This window comes from Clinocottus analis, unplaced genomic scaffold, assembly GCF_023055335.1.
Source record: "Clinocottus analis isolate CAN_PGR_092001 unplaced genomic scaffold, fCliAna1.0.p SCAF_2, whole genome shotgun sequence".
Classification (NCBI taxonomy): domain Eukaryota; kingdom Metazoa; phylum Chordata; class Actinopteri; order Perciformes; family Cottidae; genus Clinocottus; species Clinocottus analis.
This window is the reverse complement of record NW_027175931.1, coordinates 11,021,184-11,045,704: the sequence shown is the minus strand read 5'-3', so window position 1 is coordinate 11,045,704 and position 24,521 is coordinate 11,021,184. Positions and strand designations below refer to the sequence as shown.

At 40.4% G+C, this 24,521-nt stretch overlaps 1 protein-coding gene across 1 annotated transcript in view; it reads left to right on the top strand.

The window, feature by feature from the left end:
• Positions 1 to 24,521, top strand: part of grik4 (glutamate receptor, ionotropic, kainate 4) — a 266,801-nt gene that overhangs the window by 200,830 nt on the left and 41,450 nt on the right. Inside the window, exons 9-11 of the mRNA XM_068584583.1 lie at positions 12,663 to 12,824; positions 15,352 to 15,504; positions 16,366 to 16,470. Coding sequence (XP_068440684.1) covers positions 12,663 to 12,824; positions 15,352 to 15,504; positions 16,366 to 16,470 — 420 coding nt within the window. The remainder of the gene's footprint in view (positions 1 to 12,662; positions 12,825 to 15,351; positions 15,505 to 16,365; positions 16,471 to 24,521) is intronic.

Sequence of the window (24,521 nt, the reverse complement as noted above, 5' to 3'; positions counted from 1 at the left end):
AATATTCTTAATGATCTCATAAAGTATTACAACCTTCCCCTCCTTGAATGACTAAACACCAAAGAGAAATTGCTCAGAGGCAAACAACTTGCTTCCCTCGCTAATCCTGATTGGACATGAGCTCAGCTATCAGCTCAGCATGATCGTTTATTGAACTTCCTGTCTGGATTCCTTTGTCTGGCCAAGCGATAATCAGAATGCAATAACAGTCATGTGCTTCATCAAAATAAACCGTCCATGAGGCTGATTAAAACCGCAAAGAGATATACATGAGACTTGTTCAAAAGATCACTAATTAAAAAAATAAAGAAACATGCACTTTCTCAATCCCCTTAGGGGAAATTCTTCTCTGCATTTAACCCATCCTTGATGAAGGAGCAGTGGGCTGCCCTGCGAGGCGCCCGGCTAGCAACCAGGGGTTAGATGTCTTGCTCAAGGACACTTTGATGTGTGAACTGTGGGGGGACTGGGGATCAAACCGGCTACCTTGTGGTAATGGGACGCCACTCATCCCCCTGAGCTATGGCCGCCCCTAAATGTCTTTGTCTGGTAGATGCCAATGTGTTACAATGTAGAGTTCAAAACGGATGCATACTTGAATTAAGCACACTTTGACGGTTAGTGTGAGGGTTCAGCTTTGCTGGACCCAAGCGCATCCACGGGGAGGCGAGGTGGGATGAAGGTAAAGGGTTTATTTAACAGAATTTAACTGATGAGATGGTGGAGAAGAGCGCAGGCGGAGCGGTCAGGTGGCGTGAGCGGCGGCTGAAAAGACAAAAAAGGACACGAGTCACGGCCGAACGGTTACAGTTAGTTCATTAAAGAGGCATGACATTAGGCTAGGGTCACCCACCAATAACCATTAAGACTTTCTTGTGCTGATTTAAAGATAAATCTTTATGAACAGGTAGCAACCAGTTGAAATCTCTCCTGTGTGCCAAGTGTGTGATTGCAACTGCCACAATCTACACCCAGGATATGATTCTTATATGCATCCATGTTTTTTTCGCATGTGAGGGGATAGGAAAGGAGAGAATATGTTTTAAGAGGAATAAGACAACCTTTCCTTATCCGTTTCTGATGACGTGACCGCCGATCACAGCAGTCACTCTGCTTTAACAGCTGTAGAGGCTTCTGTCTGCACATAAGCACGAATTATAATGAAGGCTGAATGCGTTTATGTTATCTATTCGTTATTTGCATCTGTATTTATTGAAATTCTGATTATGAAGTCACAATCAAATAACCCTAAATATGATTATGGTGTTGCAACACTGGAAGTATTGATTAGGCTAAATGTTTTCAGGGAAAATTATAATTATATCTAACTCATCAAGCCTTACACACAGGAATGATCCTCACGACTGAATCAAAATTAGAACATCAATTTTCAAATTAAGGAAGTTGTTTGTGGTTTGTTCTTCAGACCTACAATTTGCATATATTTTTACCTGACAAGTGAATACATTTTTTTTTAATTTGAGATAATCTGTGATCTGTCTTCACTCTGATGTTAAACTTTTGTGCAATTGAAAAATATCGACTCAGTTGATTGGCTATCAAAAACTGATAAACAATAAGGGCCAGCTGTTAATAGACTTTCTGGAAGGCCGCCAGTGTGTCCTCGCTGGCGTCTCCTCAGAGATCCCTCCTTCATCCTCAATCTTCAGAGCAGAAACAAGAGCTTTAAGATGGCCATCAAGATGGCGGAGCAGAATGATGTCCGGTATAAGTGAGGAGCGAAGGAATTACAAATTAGAGACTTGGGATGTACCGTTGTAAGATTAGCGTAGGTCATTTGGAGAATAACAGAGCCAGTGTGTGTGTAGTGGGAAGAGAGTGGTGAAGTAAGAGAGGGCAAGTGGCAGAAAATGTGTAAGTTAATGAGCTCAGTGGGGCAGAGAGTTAGTCGAGCGGTGAAGGATTTCTGGACGCCAAAACAACTGTGTGTCCCCTGTGTGTCTCGGGAAGCCAAAGCAGGTTGGTTTGTCCGCTACGTAACGAAGACCCTTATGTTTGTAGATAAAACAGCTCAAACGCAGCGTTTCTAATTTATGAAAGAAAATATATTACCAACTTAATATTAATATTATATTCTTGTTCTGCCGGTAGCTCCCCCTCAATGTTACACACTGTTCCTTTCATTAGAAATGAACAAACCCATGAGTGTAAAGTGTCTGCTTACACTGGAGCACCTGCGTCCTTGCGAGTCCTAAAGATGCTGGCATTTTAGTAGCTCAATAGTGAGAAATTCTCACTTCATAGAAGCACTCTCAACAAAGCATGCGTGTTGGTTTTTGATAGATTTCACATTAATTGGTGTTAAAAGCCAACGGATATTTTGGCTTTTGCTGACTTTGTGCTGGCATGGTTTCAGTTTATTATACAGTACATGGCAGGTTCAAGATGGATTAACACGGGCAGCAATAGAAAGAGGAAGAATGTCAACATAAAGTAGGTAAGCAGTGAAGAGGTGAGGAAAGAAAAGGGAGAGCGTGAAGGGATGACTGGGTAGACAGGTGGACATAGGATTGTGAGATGATGTCGGGGGGAAAATTGTGGAGCATAAAAAGGAAGTCAAGTATGAAACCAGCAAGCAATGTAAACTTTCTGAAGAAGACCCTACAGTGAGCTGTGAATCAAGCCCTGGGATTTGGAAGATAATAGGCTGCAGTACAATTGTTAACACTGAGTCATCCAGACAAGGGGCTCAGAGGCACAAGAGCGCTCGTGGTAATAGGACGGACACGGAGTAATCAACACGCCAGAACTCCTCACACATACAAAGGTCTGAGTCTGAGAGGTGGAACACTTCACAAAACAGTTTACTTTCATTTACACAAACATCCAGCCGCCGTCTGTCTAATCTTTCAAGATTAAAGAAAGAGACTAGGGAACTTCAAGTCTGATCATTTTACGGTAAACAAGCCTTCTCAGAATATGTTTTGATATCACTGGAAAGTTATGTTTGTGGTGATAAGGCAAGGAAGCTTGACTTGCATATTAAATGTGCCAGTTTGTTGGTCTCTCACAAACTCCACCATCTCCACTCAGGCAGCAAATAAACTGTTCAACATTAAAATGCATTTTTCTTCTTTGTTGGTTGGTTTTGGTTTCCATTAATACCGGTGCATATTGCGAGTTGTCTTTATGAATTCTGATCTATTCATAATTTGAGATATTGATAGATCTTACTCCCCCATCTGTTAACCCTCCGAATTAGTCATAAATGATATATAAATCCTAGTTACAAACGCTGCATGCCAATGCATTTGTCATTGTTCTCTTTTTTTGTGAGAAAATGTCAGAACACAACCCTTAAGAGAGACGTTTCCGTTGTTGTGTGGTAGGGGCCTAAAGTATTCTACTTAACATTTACATTAATTAGCTTTGAGTGGAAACGTGTCTGGGCTTAACCAGCAATACTGCACCACAACCACTAAAGCTCACATTATGTATAAGGCACAGAATAAATGATTAAGACATGACTGACACTCAGAGTATTAATCGTCTGTGCAATCTGATACAAAGCATAATGAACTGTTCGTAAGTATCAATGAAGCATCATACATAATATTCTCTCATCAGAAAGCTCTTTACACACATGGAAACTGCAACAATACTGAGTAATCACATGAAAGAACAGATAAACAGATAAAACTCTTGCTAATATATAAAAAAAAATGTAAGCATTGCAATTGAAACTGCATTTGTTGTATGAACTGTAAATTGAGATATTCTGACTAATGTGTGGACAGAAAGCTCCAAGAAGGATCTAATAAAGTTTCCTGCTGTTTTGACAAGTTGCTTCAGGATTGAGTGATGACTTCAAAGAAATGGACCTTGTATATGAGCACTTTTACATTTAAATCCAGTGGAGGTTTCGCTGTCCATCTTTTGTAAATGGATTAACAAACCTTTCAGGTGAAGCAGAGGGTCAGCAGCAGAACAGTGCCCCCGGGACACAAATGAATGCTTCAGCCAGCAAAGGATACACACCTAGGCCCTTATCAAAGCTGTGGACCAGACTGGCATTAAACTCTTGTGTAAAATATAAATCCTAATTTCAGATAATATCAGAACCAAAGTTTCTTTCAAACTGCAGCAGCTCAACTTGGTCTTGAAAATAGTTTAAAATGACGAAATCAAAAACTTATATTTGGTCTGTAGTGCGACTGCATCCATTTAAAACCTCAAAGTAAGTTGCCCTTCTGGGGAATAGCTGTGTTCATAGCAACAGGTACTCACACTGATTTCTACAACATCATCTCATTAGGTGTAAGTCATAGTGATTTAAGTTGGCATATTTGTTTTACAAATGAGAAGCAAGTGGACATTATTAAAAAAAAACACACAAGCTGTGACATAATAATGACATGGTTTATATTCTGGCTGGATGCAGCTCTCTGTTGTCACCGTCCACGTAACCTATTACCTTTTCTATTACTCAGTTGATTGATTCTCAAACTCTGTGTCTAAACAGGGAAATATGAACTTTACATAAGCCGTGGAGGGGAATTAATTAAATCCCAATCATTTTCACAGTCACAGTGGCTGCCCTCTAAAGCAGTTTGACTGACAAGACTTTTCTTTTTTTTAAATAAAGCTTCTTTACCATAGTGCAAAGATGAAGGGCAAGGTTGATTTTAAGTGTTACTTTTTTTTTTTCCAAGGATGTTTCTTACATTCATTCAGATTCACAGATATGGAACAAGAAACTTGAAATTGAATTATGTATTACAGAGACAAAATTGTTATCAAGACCAGTCACACCCAGAGAGAAATTTGGCAGTAAGGAAAGAGGTAGCAATAAAGAAAGAGGATAAATTAAAGGACAAGGGCAGACAGCAACCACCATCTATTATTTGCTCGAACAGAGTTGCAGAGGGCAACGCAACCTCCTCAAAGAAAGTAAAAGAAGCAAACTTATTTGGAATAAGACACATAGATAATATAAGAGAGTTATGTTTGTGCAGGTGCTGGAGGCAGGCATACATGTCATCTGTTTTTCAGTGCACATTCAATTATAAAGCGTTTTATTATTTGAAAGTGTTGGGCGGAATAATAAGAAGCATGGAGCATGCCGGGCCTGGAGCCCCAACTGGCCAAGAACAAATGAGGAGCACAGCAGCATCTGTGAACCAATAGGGATTAACTAGAATAACAGCATCTGCCCTGCTTCAGAAGTAAAACCTAACTCCCCTCATCACCCTTTAATACAAACCGGCCAATCAGCTCCAACTAATATGAGAAAGAAGGAGTATATTTTACGTGCGCATGCATGAGGACTTGAAATGTGAATATAGTGTGCTGTCTGTTTCTGTCTCTGTTTTATGACACCAGAAGATGTAAAATACATCGCTTACATCCGGGAAGCAGACAGGCAGATAATAATGTACCAACTCTATATATATGATATATATGTGTGAATGGACAATGAAAATGGTTTATGGGTGAGCATGTACTTGAGTTTATTCATTTAAGTTTTATCATCTGTGTGTGTGTCTGTGTGTGTGTGTCTGTGTGTGTGTCAGGAAGTGTTGGCAACTCTTCAGGCACGAATGAATGACAATGACTGCAGTGACAAGAGGGATCACGGATGTGTGGAGGGGAAATGGAACATGAAGAACAAAACAAACAGACGGAGGGTTCGGTGGGTGTGTGAGTGTTGGGGGGAGGGGTTGAACTGATGGCCCTCGTTTTGCAAAGAGGGATAATATGTCAGCCGGCACTGTGTGTGTCAAAGTGTGTTTTCTGACGGTTTTTGTGCAGATTTATGTGTGTGTGTGTGTGTGTGTGTGAGAAAATTAGATGGAGGGAGCCTGTACGCTATCATCAAGACTTAAAATGACATCACAAAGTGAAAGAATGTGAGGCGCTGCTGGGCTCAATCCCGTGCTCACCTAACCTTCAAATGACATTAGGCATCCCGTCAACATATGATGAGTCACTGCCAAGCTGATGTGATTCATTCAATCCTGCCGAGTAGCTTGGATCGCTGGATTCAAATCACTTAGATGGAAGCCATAGTGCAGGGACTGAGTGCTAACGTGTGGCTGCCTACGTGTGTGTGTGTGTGTGCGTGTGCTCTGTTTGTGTTGATTGTTTGTGTGTATGAATCCATCAGACGATAGATGTGTGCAGCTCTCGTGTGAGTGTAACGTTAAGTTTAAGCTGAAGAAGCCGCGTGGTGTCGGCTACTTTTCAGGGAGAAGCTTTAAGGGCCCTGTGGAGCTGTTCGGTTGCTGTGCTCTTCCGTGAAGCATGTTTTTGTTTTAATCTGTCTTCACTGTGACCCAAGGGCTTTCTATTAGATCTTGCAATTAAAGCCCAGGATATTAACAGCTGGTCTTAAGTAGACTTAATAGGGAGAGAAGAAAATAAACCGGCAAGAAACAATGTTTGATACAATCTGAGTGATGCCTGTGTGCTCCTGCTCCTTCCCATCACTTGCATGTCTAATTCTGATCAGCACCATCAACGGGTTCCTTGTTTTTAGATTAAGCATTACATTACTCAGAACCAGTGCCATCACAGTGCAGACCTACTGTAGCAGGTTGCAGGCGCTACTATCTGAATCGTATGGCTTTAAACAAAGAGGCAGGCAAGCAGAAAAAAAATTCACCTCTCTTCACCCGAGGCAGCGTCCACCGAAGATCATTAGCTCTAATGATGGCCAATGAATAGCCATTCTTTCCCATTGATCTTCTCCATAGAGACCTTGGTAATGAAAGGACTATTGGCATGTATAAGTAGCAAACACAAACAGACAAACACAGGCAACATGTATACATTAAAGGGAGCTTGAAAGAGAGGACGCAGACAACTTTTACAGCCGTGCTTTACTTGAATCGTATATTACACAGTTTGAAACGTGAGACCGCAATCACTACATGGCTGCATGTTATAGGAGGACAAAATGAGTATCTCCACCTTGCCGGTGTTCTCACTCCAGATTGATAGTATCAACATATAACAGAAGAAACAAACACAACCAAGCTGAAGCCTGAAAGCTGTCAAATCCATAAGTGGGCATGACAAAAACCCTGACTGGAGACGGGTAGCTGCGCGAGGACGCTGATGAGAGTCTTGAGATGATTCAGGGGGAACAGATTAGGCAGGGGAGCATTCTGGCAGATCATTAGTCAAGGATGTCAGGACCAGAGATAAATGAAGTGTCAGCAGAAGAGGGAGACAGAAGAAAGGAATGGTTGGAAAAGTTCGGCGAGGACGAGTTTAGGAAGGGAGAACGGGGAGGGAGGAAAGGGTAGATGCAGATAGGATGAATTATATGAGAAAATGTAATCTTCATTAACCATTAAAAGCGTTAAGTTAATTGTGGAATTGCATACTCGTAAATGTTGATTACAAATTGCAATGTAATTGTATAACACTGGCAATAAAATTAGCTTACTTACTATTTAAATAAGTGATTCACAAGTATGTTATCGTTAATACATGCATAATGCGTTGTATATGCCATTCTGAATACTCCTTTAATGTACAAAGTATGCCCATGAGTCATTGCAACTTCAATTCATCGCTCTGTCTCATTTGACATGATCCTTTACACCCTCATTGATGGGTAGTTCTCAACTTCAGCAAACTTCATTAATTTTAACTGCAAAAGTTCTTCAACCAAATGACTCAAAGTCATTGAAATACTATGTTTTCACATTTATAATATGAAAAAAGGACGTGAAGCACCGTTCCCTGCACAGCATGCCGAACTCCTTTTACCCTCTTGCCTGCGTTTGAAAGCAGGACTCGACATGACTTTTTTTAGGCACTCTCTCCGGCAGACTGGTGTCCTAAAAATAATGGTCCACACTACAAAACGGCATTGTCATTTATGTTTCTCCTGTTTGTGTTTGACTTTTTACAAATATTGTTCTAATCATACTCAGTCCAGATAGAGAGAAGGTTAATAAGCAGCATGTCTACTCAGAACACAGCCTTATTTGAACAGAACGATAAATATATACACTTACGTAGGTTTAAACTGCAACCGTATAGAAACATAATTAATAGTGCATTTTAGTTGTATGGGAATGTCATTTTAATGAGTGGCACATAACATGAAGACACTCTGAAATTGTTTTTTGTTCATGACTTTTAACTGTCCAGTGGGGCATGTACATTTATGTACCATCTGCCCGACAAGAAATCCTTAATATCGAGCCTTGGAAAGGCTCAGCGATCAACAGAACATTTCTGGTTGAGACATCGTCAGTGTTTCAGTGACAGGATGTTGTACCATATGCAGCAGAGAAGCAGCTTGATTCAATAAATGCCCTCGGTGCATAGATAATTGCTATTATTTTAGCATTTCTGTCTTATTTAGGGAGATGCGATCAATGCAAAAAGTGAAGGGCTGGTTGATCTAAAGAGGTGAAATTTCTGGGTATTGTGTTTAGGATAGTAGATTTATAGAGGCTTACACCACTGAATATAAATAATGTGTGCATGTGGATAGGTATGCGATAGCGGGGTATTGTCCATGACTATTATAAACCATACACAACCCTCATCATCCTCCTGGGATCTCATTATTCACTGCTCAACCTGACTATATCATAACAAATACCAAGTGGTCACACATTGGGGCATTTCTGTCAGTGAGTGTACATGTGTGAATGGTCTATAATGTCAAAAGTAAGCAACACTGGAATGAAGTCCATATAAAATGATAAAAGAGACATTGAGAGAATAACAAAGGAGACATACAATAAAGAATAGATATGACGGAGACTTCCAGATGGTGAGGTTTTCACAAAGAGTAAGGCAAGAATTGAGGAGGTGAAGCAACAGTTTCGGGTTGGTTGGCTATTGGGTCCCGACTGCTGATTGATCTCCAGCTGACAGTCGATGTCGGGGCCCTCGGCCAGATTGTCACTCCCTCACACTCCCTCTCATCTTTGTTCTGTCACTCTCTCTCTCTCCCTCCTTCTACCCTACAGCTTTTAAGGTCTCAGTTGTGCCAAATAATCTCTCACCTTTTCCCTCCATTGATTCAACGTCTCTCTCTCTCTCTCTCTCTCTCTCTCTCTCTCTCTCTCTCTCTCTCTCTCTCTCTCTCTCTCTCTCTCTCACTTTCTGCCACTCGGTCCGTCCTCCTCATCATTATTCTTTCCCTCCGCCCTTTTCACTCCAGTTGCTTGGACAGTCGGTTTCTCCACTGTCTCTTCTACCTTTGAACTTTCCTTTTTGTTCCCTCACCGCTGGGAAACAACGTACCTCTGCTAAGAGCTGGCTGTCCGTTTCACACCGCCTATTTAGTATGCAAGAGAGCATACTTCTCATATGGATGGATTCTGTCTGTGTTTGTGTCTGATCATGTGTGTGTGTGTGTGTGTACATTTCAATGTGCTTGTGTGTTACTGTCTTTACCCCGAAAGCCTAGGAATTCAGCATATTAGTTTTCCTCAGACATGGCCTGTGGATATTTTGTGTGACCTTGGCCTTCAGTGTGTGTACGCTCAATTATAGGGATTACATTTTCTTGTGTGTGGGTGTGCGCATGTACTCTCCGGTTAGTGCTTGTGCGTTTGTACATGCATACATACAGGCACCCTTGAGGGACACACTTAATGAGAGGCTCATTTGCACAGCTATGCCTCTAATGATCTATTAAAGTACACTTAGCCAGTAATTATATGGCCAGTCCCAAAAGGCTTTTGAGGCCCCACAAGAAATAGCTAAAGACACAAAAAGACAAAAATGTGTTTTATGTGATTCACGGAATCCAGTAATATTATGTTCTTATCCTTTGAGATAACAAAGAAGTAAATAAAGGACATTTCATTTCTTAGAATTAACAAAAAATAACATACTAATGTACTGCATACTCTTTTCCATGTTCACAAAGAACATCCAGTAATCTGCCTTTTTTTGTGCATAGTGTTTATTAAATTACCTAAGTTGTTTTTAGCCATTTTCTTATGTGTTTGTCATACTGTATTGTATCTGTGCCATTTGTGTTACTTGTGTGCACTGTGCTACAGCCTCTTGGCCAGGTCACCCTTGTAGAGTTGGTTCTCTATTATTTTTACCGGGTTAAATAAAGATTAAAAATATATATATACATATATAATTCTCAATCTGCTATACCACCAACTGAGATAAAGATTAATTATGGCATTAACAGCAGTCAAAATCAGCAGTAAAATCCCCACTCTATGCAGTTGAAACGCACAACACACTCAATTCATGTCGAATAGTATGTTACTTTTAACACAGCCCATCTGACATTTATTCTGGACTATAACAAAATTGTTTCATGAAATTAAAAAACAGCCAGCAGACCCTCAGCTTCCAGTGCTCATGTGCTCGCTGTCCACATGTGCTTTACAATTCTTTTTAATTAATTTTGTATTTTGTGATTTTGTATCAAAGGTTTTCGCTTTGCTCTCCGCTCGCACTCTCAAACATATTTGTCAACTGTCTTTTTTGTTTCCATTTGTTTTGTGTTTTGTTAGTTTTTTAATTGGGTGCACGGGCGAGAACCCCGCTGCAGGCTCAGGCACAAATGCAGCACGGTTGCTGTGCAGTCCAATATGAGCGCAGTACTGGAGCGGCCTGAATGACAATGCAGTCAGACTGGATTTTGACAGGTGAATTTACTAGCGTAGTCAGGCAAAAAGCAACAGGAAGGATAATTAGTGTGGGTCATATTGTTATCATAAAATGCAGGAGCGAGCATGCTATCAATAGCGCTCCACAAACTTGTAAATTGTACAGTTTTTTCAGGAAATATTTGACTGTCGTGTCAAGCTCATACTAAAGCCCTTTGTATTGTTTTATTTCACCAGAATCAGAAGCCTATTTCTTGAATGAGAGGGTTATTTATCAGAAGTTCACCTCCTCTCTTCCGCTTTAAAGGCAGTAGATAGAGTTCAACTGTAAGAATTAAAAAAAAAAGTCTGGAAGATGCCAAAAGCACAAAAAGATAGTATTTTTGGAGCAGACCGTGCAAATAATTCCTGCTGTCAAGGACAGCTTTTATTCACGTCTCATACGTATTTCCACTTGCTTTAAAACTCCCTTACTCTCCCTCTCACCTCTCTTGTGATGTCCTTGTAGCTCATCTTGTCCATCTCCACACTTGCCTGGCATATTTTTGTTAGCAGAGTTTACCAGATTTGAGTTTTTTTAACGCGAGCAGAGCTGAGCATTTGGGATTTTCAGATTTCAGCAAGGTCGGCACTGTGGATAATAGGCCTCCCACTTAAAGTCAGTAACCACTGCTTCCTCCTGCTTTGCACGGCTCTGAGTTTCTATCAGTACAGTCACCCACAGGTGTCTCCACAGTAGAGTGACTCATGCTCCCCTTGGTCTGAGAGCTTTTTCCCCGAATCTGCTTATCAGTTGTTTGATTTACTGACCTACTCATTCATTTTGTCTGAATGCCCAGTATCTGATTTGCCTCATCCCCTCTCTTACAGATGAAAAGGCCATTTTTCTCTTTTTCATCTTTCTTTTGCAGCAAAGCCGTGCCCTACATTTTGTAAGCTTCGATATTTCAAGGAAACATTCAACACTTTCCTCTGGTTAACTAACATGTCTAACATGTGTTTTGGGTTGTTTTTATATATATATATATATATATATATATATATATATATATATATATATATATAGGCCTAATCCTTAAAGCTGGTCCCACACCAGAGGCAGAGGGAAGTACTTCGCAACTTTGATTATTCTTTTATCCACCAATGTTTATAAACCCTAACTTGTCTTTTACTTGTTCGTCCAACCTGTTGACCGTTGTAACTCATATACATGCACGGATCTTCTCTCCTCTGCTCTGCCTACTTGTCTTACAACTCCCCAGTGTCACGTGCCGCCTCTTTTATGTTCTACCTCACCATCCCCTCCAACCTCTCTTATCTTTCGTCTCTTAGCTTTGGTGACAGGCAGGTAGACTGGGCTCGGTCTGGCTGTCATAAGCTAGATGGCACAACAGGATGCCCCCTGAGGGGGTACTAGGTTCTGACACCTCTATTAACCTGCAGGAAACGTCCATCCTCACTCACACCACCCCCTCCTCACCTTTATACTCTTCCTCATCGCTATCTGTCCCTTGTCTACTGTTCTCCGGGCAGTAAAAATCAGCATGTTCCCTGGAGCAAAAAGCCAAATAACGAATACCTGTATTTTTCTCTCCTCCTAACCTGGAGCATTTTACTATGCCATGGATTTCACTTCTCACTGTTTTTTGTTTTCTCTCTTCCTGTCGCCTGTCTGTCTCGGGGTCTTTCTGTCCATCTCTCTAATGTTGTCCCTTTTGCACTGCAATCCAGTATTCTTACATGGACATGTATGTCAGAAATAGCATGTGTTCCATGCAAAATGCATGGTTTTGTGCAGTGATACATAGCTAAATGGTGGGAATGAACAAATGGCAACAGCTTTCTCATGTCAATCAGCCAGAATAATGGGAGTTGATGAAAGCTTAGTGAGGCGGAATAAATCGCATGTAAACATATTTGATTAACAGATGCCCTTTTTACCTTGACAATGATTCGATGAATCATTTGGTGTTATATAAAGTGAATTATGGCAGATCATGGCAGAACATGACAGCTTCCATCTAAATCAGCTGCATTCAACCAATAATCTCTGTCTGTCTGTCTCCCTCTTCTCGTTTTGCCCCGCAGGAATTCTCTTTACTCCGACTGGACGACGTGGTGGACCAACGAGTCAACATAGTCGGTTTTTCAGTCTTCAACAAAACTCATCCCTTCTTCCAGGATTTTGTGTTAAGCCTCAACCGCTCCTGGCAAGAGAACTGTGACCATGCTCCCTTCGCTGGCACCCCAGTTAGTACTCATACACACGATAACACACACACACAGAAACGATCAATGTTACCCATGCGAATAATGGATGATGAACCCTTTTTATTTATTTTTACTTAACAGTGTTCTTATGTTACAGCGTGCAAAATTCTTCCAGTGTATCTCAAACTCCTCCACTAAAATGTTGAAGTCACTTAGATACTAAAAGTGCCTCTGACATATACACAGATGACATTTATCCAGTTAACTTGTAATTGCAGGTATTGCTGAATTTATATATATATATATATATATATATATATATATATATATATATATATATATATATATATATATATATATATATACACACACACACACACACACACACACACACACACACACACACACACACACACACACACACACTAATGACATTAAGGAAAACATCTTCAAAGTAATTACATTTAAAATTGTATTGTCTCTTTCTTTTTCAAGCATGTTATAAATAATTAGAAATGACTGCCAGCAAATTGAATAAGAACCAACAAAAATAACATCCAGGTTCACATTTTAGGCTTCATCAAGAACATTCAGAAAGGGAATAATGAATCAATTCCGCTGCAGTTAAAATGTTAAAATAAAGGGAGAAGCTCCCCAATCGCCCCTCATGCTTCACGCTAGCTGGGCGGTGAAACAGGTTATGGATAGTTTTAAACACAGCATGAAAAAAAAAATAGTATTTTGCCCACAGCAGGTTACTCAGATACTTCTGAGCCTGCGGCAATTATGACTTTTGACTAATTAGCTAATAACAAAAGAGAATAAAGGCTGATGAAGGCAGCGCAAGAAAGTGGTTAACTCATTTAGACATGCATGTAGATAATATGCTGTCTTTTCATTAACAGTAATTAGCTTTGGAGAAAATGCATACAAGTGACCTCTTTACGTAGAGCTGAGACTTTTATTTATGTATTTAATATTGAAAGATAAAGACGTACACACCATGCCAACAGGTCACGTGAGAAAAGGCAACCATGTGACATTTCATTAGGTTCAAAGGGAAAAATGTTTTAAAGGAGGTAAATACTTGTGCTGCCTGTAAATATCTTGCAATTGTGTGAAGATATTTATATTCTCAAACTAGCATCGCGGAAAGTAACCAAATAGACGCTCAGATCTTGATGAAACTAGAACATCCTTCACACAAGATATGTCTGTATTTGTTGAGAGAGCATCAAATGAAACCAAAGATTGAAAGATACTATGAAACATTTTGTAAAAACAGGCCTGAAATAATGAAAGCAGCTAACGTTGGGACACAAATGGAGTACAGCTGAAGACTACAGATCCATGACAGTCTGTTTTTATAAAACTGCAAAAAATAAAAAGGCCAGGAAGGTCGAGCACAGACCTTCTCCTCAACATTCATAGACTTTGACTGAGACACCGTGTCCCTTTTGTTCTGGTGTTGTTGTTTGCTGATGTATGGCTTCTGACACATGCAAAGCTTTGTGATGTGTTTTTTGGATCATCAGCTTAGACACTCGTGCAAAAAGCGCTGATTTCAACAACCTGCATGTTTTTCCCTATTGCATTTCTAATAAGATACAAACAAAAGTTACGAGACATGTAATGTTAACTTTCTGAACCACCTACTCATACGTGAAGAAAGACAGACTTGGAGAGGGAAGTGAAGATGTGCGAAGGCCCCAGCATTATTTGTCATTCCCTTTTTAATGCTAATTTAACGACCACCCAGACGTTATTCCCATATGTCAAACCTATAATACATTGCCGCGTGGTTGTAATGACTTGGCTGTTTCTGTACACCATATGCAATCCACCAATTATGTTAGCCAATTCAAGGTTATAATACATCACATGTTTGCAATTGAATGGCCAGTCGTAGCTGTTTTTGGTCTCCAAATTTTACTATGCATCACAATCCCTCCCTGCATCAATATCCACCGAACATCAGGGCAATTTAATTTATCTTTCCATTACACAAACGCATCCCACTGAATGTCAGACTCTGCCCGAGCTTCTAATTCAGGGCGTCATGTATTTTAATCAAATGGACATCGCAGGATGCCGCGGCAGTGACGAGTGTTTGTACAGGGGTGATGAGAGGAAAAGCCGCCTCCCCAGTGTGCCCTCACTGAGAGAAGCAGGCAGTAATTGGAATGGTCAGGGTGTGCCAGCTTCATTGGGGATAATAGTGGGAAGGACAGCGTCTCTCCGAGAGATTGAGCATGAGAGAGAGAAAGAGAGAGAGAGAGCGAGAGAGAGAGAGAACGAGAGAGAGAGAGAGAGAGAGAGAGAGAGAGAGAGAGAGAGAGAGGTGATTTTCAACGCTGTCAGCAGATCAGAGTCTTTCTAATGATCTAATGGAATAATCTCATAACCACTCTGGGGAAGGGTTAACCCCTCTCTGACCGCTAACCACTGACATGTTACACTTGCAGTTTGTGTGCTTTGAGCGTTCGCCGCTTTGTGTGTGTGTGTGTGTGTGTCAGTGTGTGAATGTATAATGTATTCACCTTCCTGCCTCCCTCTCCCTCTGCAGCTCTCCTCCGCTCTGCTCTTTGATGCGGTGTACGCTGTGGTGGCGGCGGTCCAGGAGTTGAACCGTAGCCAGAATGTTGGCGCCACTCAGCTCTCCTGCAAGTCATCCAAGATCTGGGAGCACGGCACTAGTCTCATGAATTACCTGAGGATGGTAAGATTGCCTCTGCTGGACATCAGGAAAAAAGACAATCGGGCAGACCACGGCTCACCTTAAGGAATAGTTTGACATTCTGGGAAATATGGTTATTTGCTTTCTTGAGTAAGATGAGCTCATCTACTCGCTTGTCTGTGCGGTGAATATAAAGCTGCAGCCAGCAGCTGGTTAGTTTAACATAAAGACTGGAGGGTGAAACAACTCACCTGGCTCTGTCCAAAGATAACAAAAAACACATTGTTCTATATTCTTGTATATTATATCATAAGATAAATAATACACAGTTTTTGTAAATTTGCGTTGATTTGAAAAAGCCTTAGATATTGTCAGACAGCCAACCTTGTTGAGATCTTCATTATGTTGTTAGATATGTTATTAAGTATGATGCATGTTCAGTGACTAATAGATATTTTCCCTGACCGCTCGTAATGATGATGTCTGTGTTTCATCTTCTTTAAGATGTGCTCCCTATCTACTAGGTCAGTTTATCTCATCACTGCATTATACTAACAGACAAAAGAGAAGGAGAGATGAGCTGTGAGTGAATCAAATGTGTTATTCTATTACGGAGAAATGACTGTTAGTGATTAGGCTATCAAAAATACTTAAACGTGACATGTATTCTAAATCAGACTGTTTGTCTTTGTGACTAATGGCTCATCTGTTTTGCCGTAAAATTGAAGATATTACAGCTTTGTCTTCATATCATTGTCTAAATTTGACATATTTAAAAAAGCTGAAACTGAGCCCGTACTAACGTAGCCTCCAGGTATATCCATAATATGTGCTGCTGAGAGGAAAGGAGGCATGCTTTCTTGGTGAGATCGTTTAACGTGTTGCTGTCTCTGTGTTGGATAGGTAGAATTGGACGGTCTAACGGGCCACATTGAATTCAACAGCAAAGGCCAGCGGTCTAACTATGCCCTGAGGATCATGCAGAACAGCAAGGAGGGCCTAAGGCAGGTAATGTGACTCTCAAATCTCATGTTGGTTCTCTCTGCCTCCGACGTGATCACCTGCTCTGAATTCAACATCACAACCTCGCCCGAGCATAAAGTCCATGAGGTGATTTCAAAATAATTCTAGACAGTGTGGCATAAAATAATTAATCTCGATAAACAGTTTCCGAATTCACGTTTCTGAATTCTCATGAAGAAACTGGATTGATTTTGAGTAGTATTGGCCAATCATGTTGAGCAGTCTTTGGTTGAATAATTGGAAATGATCCGTGCAGAGGGCAACAAAGGCAGAATGCATTGGCCGTAATGCCATCTGACAATTAGTTAGGCTTTTAATGGTTTAAAATGAGCTTGTAAACTGACTTGAGAAACAATCAGGTCATACACGTCATCTCTCAACTCCAAATCCAGTCTCTAAGTTGCTTCTAAAGAATGCGCAGCACACAGAAAAGGAAGTCCAGGCCCAGAAATACAACCCCTCGCCATCGGAGGCGTATCCGTTGATCTCAGTAGAGCACTACTTCTGGCGTTGTCTTTATGGCAGTGAGGAAACTCAATCTTTATCGTACAGGAGGAAGACGTGAGAACACTTGATCAACTGACATATTCCTCATTATTCTGCTAGCAGAAGCGTCAAAGTGCCAGAGGACAATATTAGGGATGCCTCGTTGAAGGTGCTCAGAAGCCTGTTTTGTGGAGAAATAGTTTAGGTTCAAACAGAACTCGGTGTTGGCTTTGCTGCTGTTACTGCTTCTACAGATATGTCTCTAACGAAATACATATTTGAGGTTGTGATTCTTTACAATACAAAAAAGAAGTTGTACTATTTTAGTGTCACTATATTACAATAATGTATTAGCAGGGATTCGTAGGTGGTGTTGATCAATACCAATCACTCCAGTGTTGCCTCAGTGGATAATGGGATTTCAAGCTTTCTTGTTGTGCTCTTTCGTTTGATAAAAATACTCTCTATGCACCACAAGGCATTTCAGTCTGTGCCCTGAACCACTTCGCACAATCTCTGCAACTGGTCTCCCCTGACTTCTCTTTGCCTCAGTTTCACACCAGGGAGCACACTTTCAAATACTGAACAGTTTCGTCTAAATTGAACACATTTACTAGGATTACAAGGACCGAAAGTAGTCAGTAAGGAAATGTACGTGGCGAAGGGCTTCAAGCAGCTTCTGTCCTGTCTGTTAATGACTGTTGGTGCTCTATGGACTGTATCAATGGCTCAGCAGTTAGTCAGGTCAGAGCATGGGTTTCCATTGTTTGATGTGAAGGTTACACAAATCAAAAATACCTCAAAGTCTGTATGAAGACAACCTGACAGATGTTAAAATCATCAGGAATATAATAACTAATATCCTCTTACTGTTGTTCATAACCGAATGTGTTGTTATTGTGTTACTAACCATTGACTTATGAGATTCCCCAGTGTCTTATTTTAACTTTTCACTTGTAGTCAACAGTACTCTTACCAAGATAATTAGTGCACTAATTGACCGTCCAATGGAAGAAAAGATAAGTTTTACATTTGGGAAAAAAAAGTATCAAATGTATTTATTTATGTAATTATAACTATACTATACATGTATGGGCTAAATAAATAGTATTGGTGTATTGATCCCAATTAAGACTATAAAAACCCTTGGATGACATTGCATGCATTTTGATTCTGTATGGTTTACTTTCTGCTTTTTGATTTTCCTCTAACTGACTCACAGATTTACTTTGTTTGAGTTCCTTTAACAGTCCCATAATGTCACTACTGCTGAGGTTCTTTCTCTTCTTACAGCCATTAATGGTGGCATCTTGACATTTTTTTTTCCACAGTATTTTCAAGCAGCACAACACCTGCTTATATATAGTTTTTACAATAATGATAAACAAACTGCAAAATAATTAGTGATAAAATGGGATTAAATATTCACCATATCTGAGCTGACTTTTGTTTCTCTTAACAGAAAATTAAGAGAATGTTTCTGCACGATACCCATTTTTATACATGCTTAATGTTGTGAATGGTAACCTGTAAAGCTCATCCAGGGTCCTCTATAGTGAAATGAAAAAACACCACTCTTTTTGCAAAAAGCAATTGACGATCAATAACCTGACCTTTAGTAACTGTAATTTTCATATTGATATCAGCGCACATTTATCACAACAGTAAAGCCGTCGTGTTTTCTTCTCATGCTTTTTTCATGATATCTGAATGCACTGTGGCTGTGCTTGGCAGAACAGTTTTGGTATCCAAAGTGAAGGGAGACACATTACACGAGTGCTCTGTGTCTGGAGCTTTGTGGCCAGTAGATGCTTGTCTATAAAGACACATCGACACACTATCACAGAGCAGCATCTGCTTCTGAATACGCAAGTTCTTCCTCTTTTTTTCAGTCCCTCTCATTGTCTCTGCCTCTCCCTATTTGGTCCATACAATACAAGGATTACACCTGACTACCTGCTTGCATCTTTCTTGTTCTGTGTCTCTAATTATGAGTGAACAGCAGAAACTATTCTGACTGCCATCATTTCCACACACAGTAGCTGATACGGTGTGCTCACTTTGAACCGCTTGCTCTTAAAACCCTGTTTCCTATAAATGTCAGGTCTTTTGTAATCATATTTCATCTTAAATGATGTAAAACGATAACTGTAATCCCTCAAGTGTATGCTTTTCCATAGTGCTATACCAAATTATGCAGAGGCTGTTCCTTAGAAATGTCTCATCCTGACAGCTGTGTTTTCTATGCTGCCCCGTTGTGGTTTTCTGTCAATGCTGCTGGTGTATGATCTAAATAAATGTATCCATAATCCAACAAACATACTCCACTCTGCTGCAGACACATTTGTGCTTTCTCATCAGCATTTAAGTACTTGTTGGTATACTATTGTGAAATGCAGACACAGTTATTCGTCTCTGTGCTGTCAAACTGTCTGAGTTTCACATCTCTGTTTTAAAACAGTTGACCCTTTCAGTTGGAATTGAGTTCCTGTCTGAGTGTGAAAAATATCTTTCCTAAGCGACACTGTGAAAGAGTCAGACAGTAGCCCATCTTCCTTTATTACCCTTGTCTGTGTCTCCCCATGTCCGCTCTTTATACTGGCACTGGGCCAGTCAAGCAGAAGGATAATGCTATCAGGCCTAATGTGATGATTTCAACCAGAAGTATTATAAAGCAGCCCTTCCAGTTATGTTAATGGCGAGAGGCAAGGCGTTAGACAGGGGACAGGATGTGGGTGGTGTTTGTTTTGTTAACTCACACCTCCCACATGCTGTTGGGTTGGGGCAGCTTCAGCCAGGCAGAAACTAGAGGTAGCAAGGCCTTGGCAGAGATAAGGATGGTGGCTCAATGCCCACACACGCGCACACATGCTCGCACACACACACACACACACACACACACACGCACACACACACACACACACACACACACACACACACACACACAATCTGTGTGTTTATTTGTGCTTCAGAATTACCATCAAACAATTAGAAAACAATGTTTTATTCTTCTAATTCACCTCTCTTCATCCACTCTCGGTGTAGACCAGCAACGTCCATTTCTCTACCCTACTTCCAGTAGCACCCACCGTTCCCTCACCCCGATCCATGTGGATGTGCTATTGATCGCCTCACATGTGTGACCATCAGCTCCTCGGGCGTCCAATACTCTACAGCTAATCACTGTCAGATATTAAATCTCTCTTGCAGGCATTTTTACGAAATATTACCAGTTTCCTGCTGCTTCTTTGTTTAATAGCTTTCTATCTATCAGTATCTATCCATCTGTCTCTATATTTGTCTGTTCTCTGTCTATTTGGACCCCACTAGGTTGTTTTCTCCATTAGTACATAATGAGTAAGTCGGACATGTCATTGGATGTGCTTCTTTAATGCAACTATCGTCTTTGACAAGAGTAGGATTCCTTATTGTGCTTGAAAGCTGAGCATTTGGAAATAGTTTTTTATGAAATATTTTCAATTTTACTTTTGACACAGAAGGTGTGAACCTTGTCAAAGCCTAAATGATTATTGCAATATTGCCATTGTGGCTGCCCATATTTATTATTAATGCTCTTGCATTCAGAACTTTAAATCAAAAAACTAGAAACTTCTTTTGTTTGAATTATTAAACATTGAATTCACTAAAACCTTTGCAAAAATCCATAATAGTGGAACATATACTATAACATCATCTGTAAATGTACCATAACTATTCAACTATTTTGCTAATGATGATGTTTAAGAAGTCGGCATGACCTTTTCCCCGTGCTTTTGGTCAAAGCACAAACAAAAGTCCACAGAGGAGGAAAGAGAAGCAGGTGGAGGGCAAGGTAAGTAAAAGAGAAATGAGGAAAAAAGATGTCAGGCAAGAAGTGTGTCCCAGAGAAAAATAGGACAAAAGAAAGGACACAAAGACAGAGCTATAAAACTCAAATAACAGCCGGGGCTCTTTTTTTTCTTACCTCATTGTATAAGCTGTCACCACATCTGGTTCATACAGCAATATGAACGTCACTTCTATTTCTTTCTGAAATTACTAATTATATTAAAGGAATAGGCTGTAATCCTCTATATCCTTTTGCTACGGCTATTCACACGTCAGTTAATGAGCTAGATAAAGGAGACTAATTCGAAGATCTATTTGGGCTTGTGTGCGCGAATGTGAACGTGTTTCTGAGTGTATATTTTCCAGATGGTGTGACCATCAGGGATACGCTGTAAAACCTGTAATTCAGGACATATACAGATGGATAATATATCTCCACCTGTTCCTGCGAACGCAGACTGTATTCTCCTCTTCAGGAACATCAAAAGCAAGAGTTTCCTAACTGCTCAAATGGATTACAGCATTTTCTGTTTAGGGGATCAGAAGTATGAAAGCACTTTATTGTGATGCTGTGATGTGGCAGCCTTAGGACTGCTGGCTGATCCGACATCAGTTCACAGCGTGGCTGTGCCGTCCTTTGCCTGTGTACATTCATCTGCATGCATGCGTTTTATGTTTACACTTGTGTGTGCTGTTGGTGTCAGCCCCCGCTGCCTGCTTCTTGGCTCTGCACACTATCGCACACAAAGAGCCCACCGCCATCTATGTTTGTTTAGCAGACGCACACGTCTTTTCCAAAACAACCACACCGCAGCCTGCCAGGCAACCGCACATCAGCAGACACCATGCTGACAGAGCCGTCCAGTCTCTCTGCAGCCGCCTGGCCTCAGAGGACTGGCCCTCAATTTCTGCATGGAGCTCATTGGAGGAAGCTGTAAAATTAGTCATTATTGCAATTTGGGGTAAGCAAGCTGTTGCCTTTTAGAGCACTACACTCTGTTGTCCTGGGACAGAGAATGTACAGATTGTGAAGCCCTCTGAGGGTAATTTATAATTTGGGATTTTGGGCTATACAAAAATTGAATTGAATTGTTGCGTGACAGTGTGTGAGAGAACAGAGGAGAGGGTGATATGTAAGCTGCATCTGTGTGTTTCTTTGTTTATTTCTGTGTTTGCACATACTATATGCACAAATGTGCATATCTGAGCATTGCAGGGGGGTCCAAACACTCTTGACCAACTCCTGGAGAGAAGAGGAATGCTAATTACTTTATATAATGGAGGCACTTAATCAAAGCCTTGGTTGAGAATCCACCTGAGAGAGAGAGAGAGAGAGAGAGAGAGAGAGAGAGAGAGAGAGAGAGAGAGAGAGAGAGAGAGAGAGAGAGAGAGAGACAGAGACAGAGACAGAGACAGAGAGACAGAGAGAGTATGAAAGAGAGAAGAAAGAGAAACAACAGAGAAAGAGAGAAATGTTTCAAGTTAAATGGTCAGTTGGAGATGTCATAAGAGACTCTAGAGCCGGAGCAGGTTATGAGAGAGAATATTGGCCAGAGGTGGAACAGGCCAAAGGTCGACTCGAGCATGACTCAAAGCAAATTGATCTCATTATTGAGTCCACAGTCGCTTTGCTAAATTCACTGCTTTAGAGTAGATAAGTCATACTAGCACACTCATCATGTGGTATTTTGATGCTTGACAGGTTGATGCCAGAGTTGGAACAGTCACAGCTGTAAAAGAAAGATACATGAAAGAATCTGAGACATTTGTTTAGTGACTGACTTACAGTAGTTGTGCCTAAAGGAGCACCTTTCTTTCCCCATCTTGTTTCCTGCTATCTTCCAGTTCTTCTTCCCTGATCAGAAAACTGTAATTTTCGAAATGCAAAGAATTGATTACGTTTTTAACTCAGGTAGATAATACTCTAGCCATGTTTAACACCACAATTAGATTAATTTGGGTCCGAGACGGGCCCAGCAGCCCCAGGAACACGTTGTTTTGTGTGGATGCTTCTTGAAGCTAAAGATGGGCTTCATTGCACCCCCAAACTCACACCTTGAACAGAGTTCTTTTGATGGTCACACAATTTTGGTGGAATCGTTGTTCTCATACCTAGGAACATATAAAATTGGTGCCCATATTACTGTCATCCTTTTGGACACTTTTCACTATGCTTTTATCATCTCTGTCTAACTAGAAGGTGGTCAATTGCATACCAAAATAAAAAGGGTGTATCTCTGCAACTACTCGGGCTATTTGAATAATGTGGGTAATAAGGTGCACAGGATTTTGTTCAGATGTGTAAATATCTGTCTGTATTTTACTGGTTAGGAGTAAATAAAGATGACACACAGAAAAAAATTAAAAGGTTTCAGGTGCGCCTAGAAAAAAAACTCTTTCAGGATAATTATTTCTTTGAAAAGATGTAACTGTAATGTGGAAAGCTTTTACAAATCATAGAACAATATGTGGACATTTTCTCTGTCAAGGTTGACTTTGATAAAGTGAAGCAGAACAAAGTCAGAGAGGTTTTAGTACAAAGAAAATTTAGGCGCGGACTCCAAAATTCGCATTGGGGAACATTTGCAATTTGTGACATTTTCAATTTTTCACGTACCAAACCATATATTTCACTTGTATATGACTTATGCTGTTCAATACATCAAAATACTTTTTTCTAAAACAAGCTATGATTGACAGTTTTGTATACCAAACGCTCAGTCTTCCCACCACCCTAAGGGGGATTTGTTTAAGAAAACTTGTTTTGGAACTTTCGGGGATTTATTGGATTTGTTTTAGATTTAGTTTGGGATAACCTTTGGACTAATAGGTTGCTACTTTGTGAAGGAATGGTCGATACCTTAAATGATTATGTCATAGGTCATAACGAAGAAAGTAGCACTTTAGTGGCACTTAAATGGCACTTACCTATTGCACTTTGTAGTTTGGCCTTCTTGAAGAATTTGTACTTGTTGTTCTGAGTTTGTATCATGCTTGAATGCACTTATTGTAAGTTGCTATGTTGCTAACATCCCAAAAGGATGTTATGTCGCAAGGGCCTGTTCATCATTCTTTGCCGCTTTAATTTGTATTACCTTGCATTGTATTACACCAGCAGTAGCAGCCACAGCTAAACCATTTGTTCATTGGATGTAAATACATAGGGTCCTTGGTTGCTGTACACTCTCTTCAACCTTGGCTATTGATTTTTTTAATGGTGTCCTCCTCCCACACATTCTTGTCCCATGATCTCATTGATGTGGATTTGTACATCCGCATTGTGAATCTTTATGAATCTATAAACAGTTATATCTTCCAGACATGCCCTAGTACACCCATTACAATTTTTTGAATTATCCTTCCAGCATTTACAACCAGATTGCTTTTTAAAATAAACTTTAGTCAGGTGTCCTTGTGTCAAGGTCCTCAGGGTGGAGCCGAGCAATAGAGGAGATCCTTTTTATACCCATTTTTTCCAAATATCTGAGGGAACGCTGAGTGCCTGGAATGTCTTAGAGACGTACACAGACACATGCTCGCACACTCTCGGACACACACGGATACTGCATGGGCGCCACTTCAATTTGCAAGAAATGATTTGAGCTGTGTTATTTACACAAGACTTCCTCGAGTTAAAGAGAAAATGTGCTCGTTCAATTTCTTTCACTTTTAGATTGGATTTATTTATTTCCTGTCAACGCTACTCCTATGTTTATTACGGC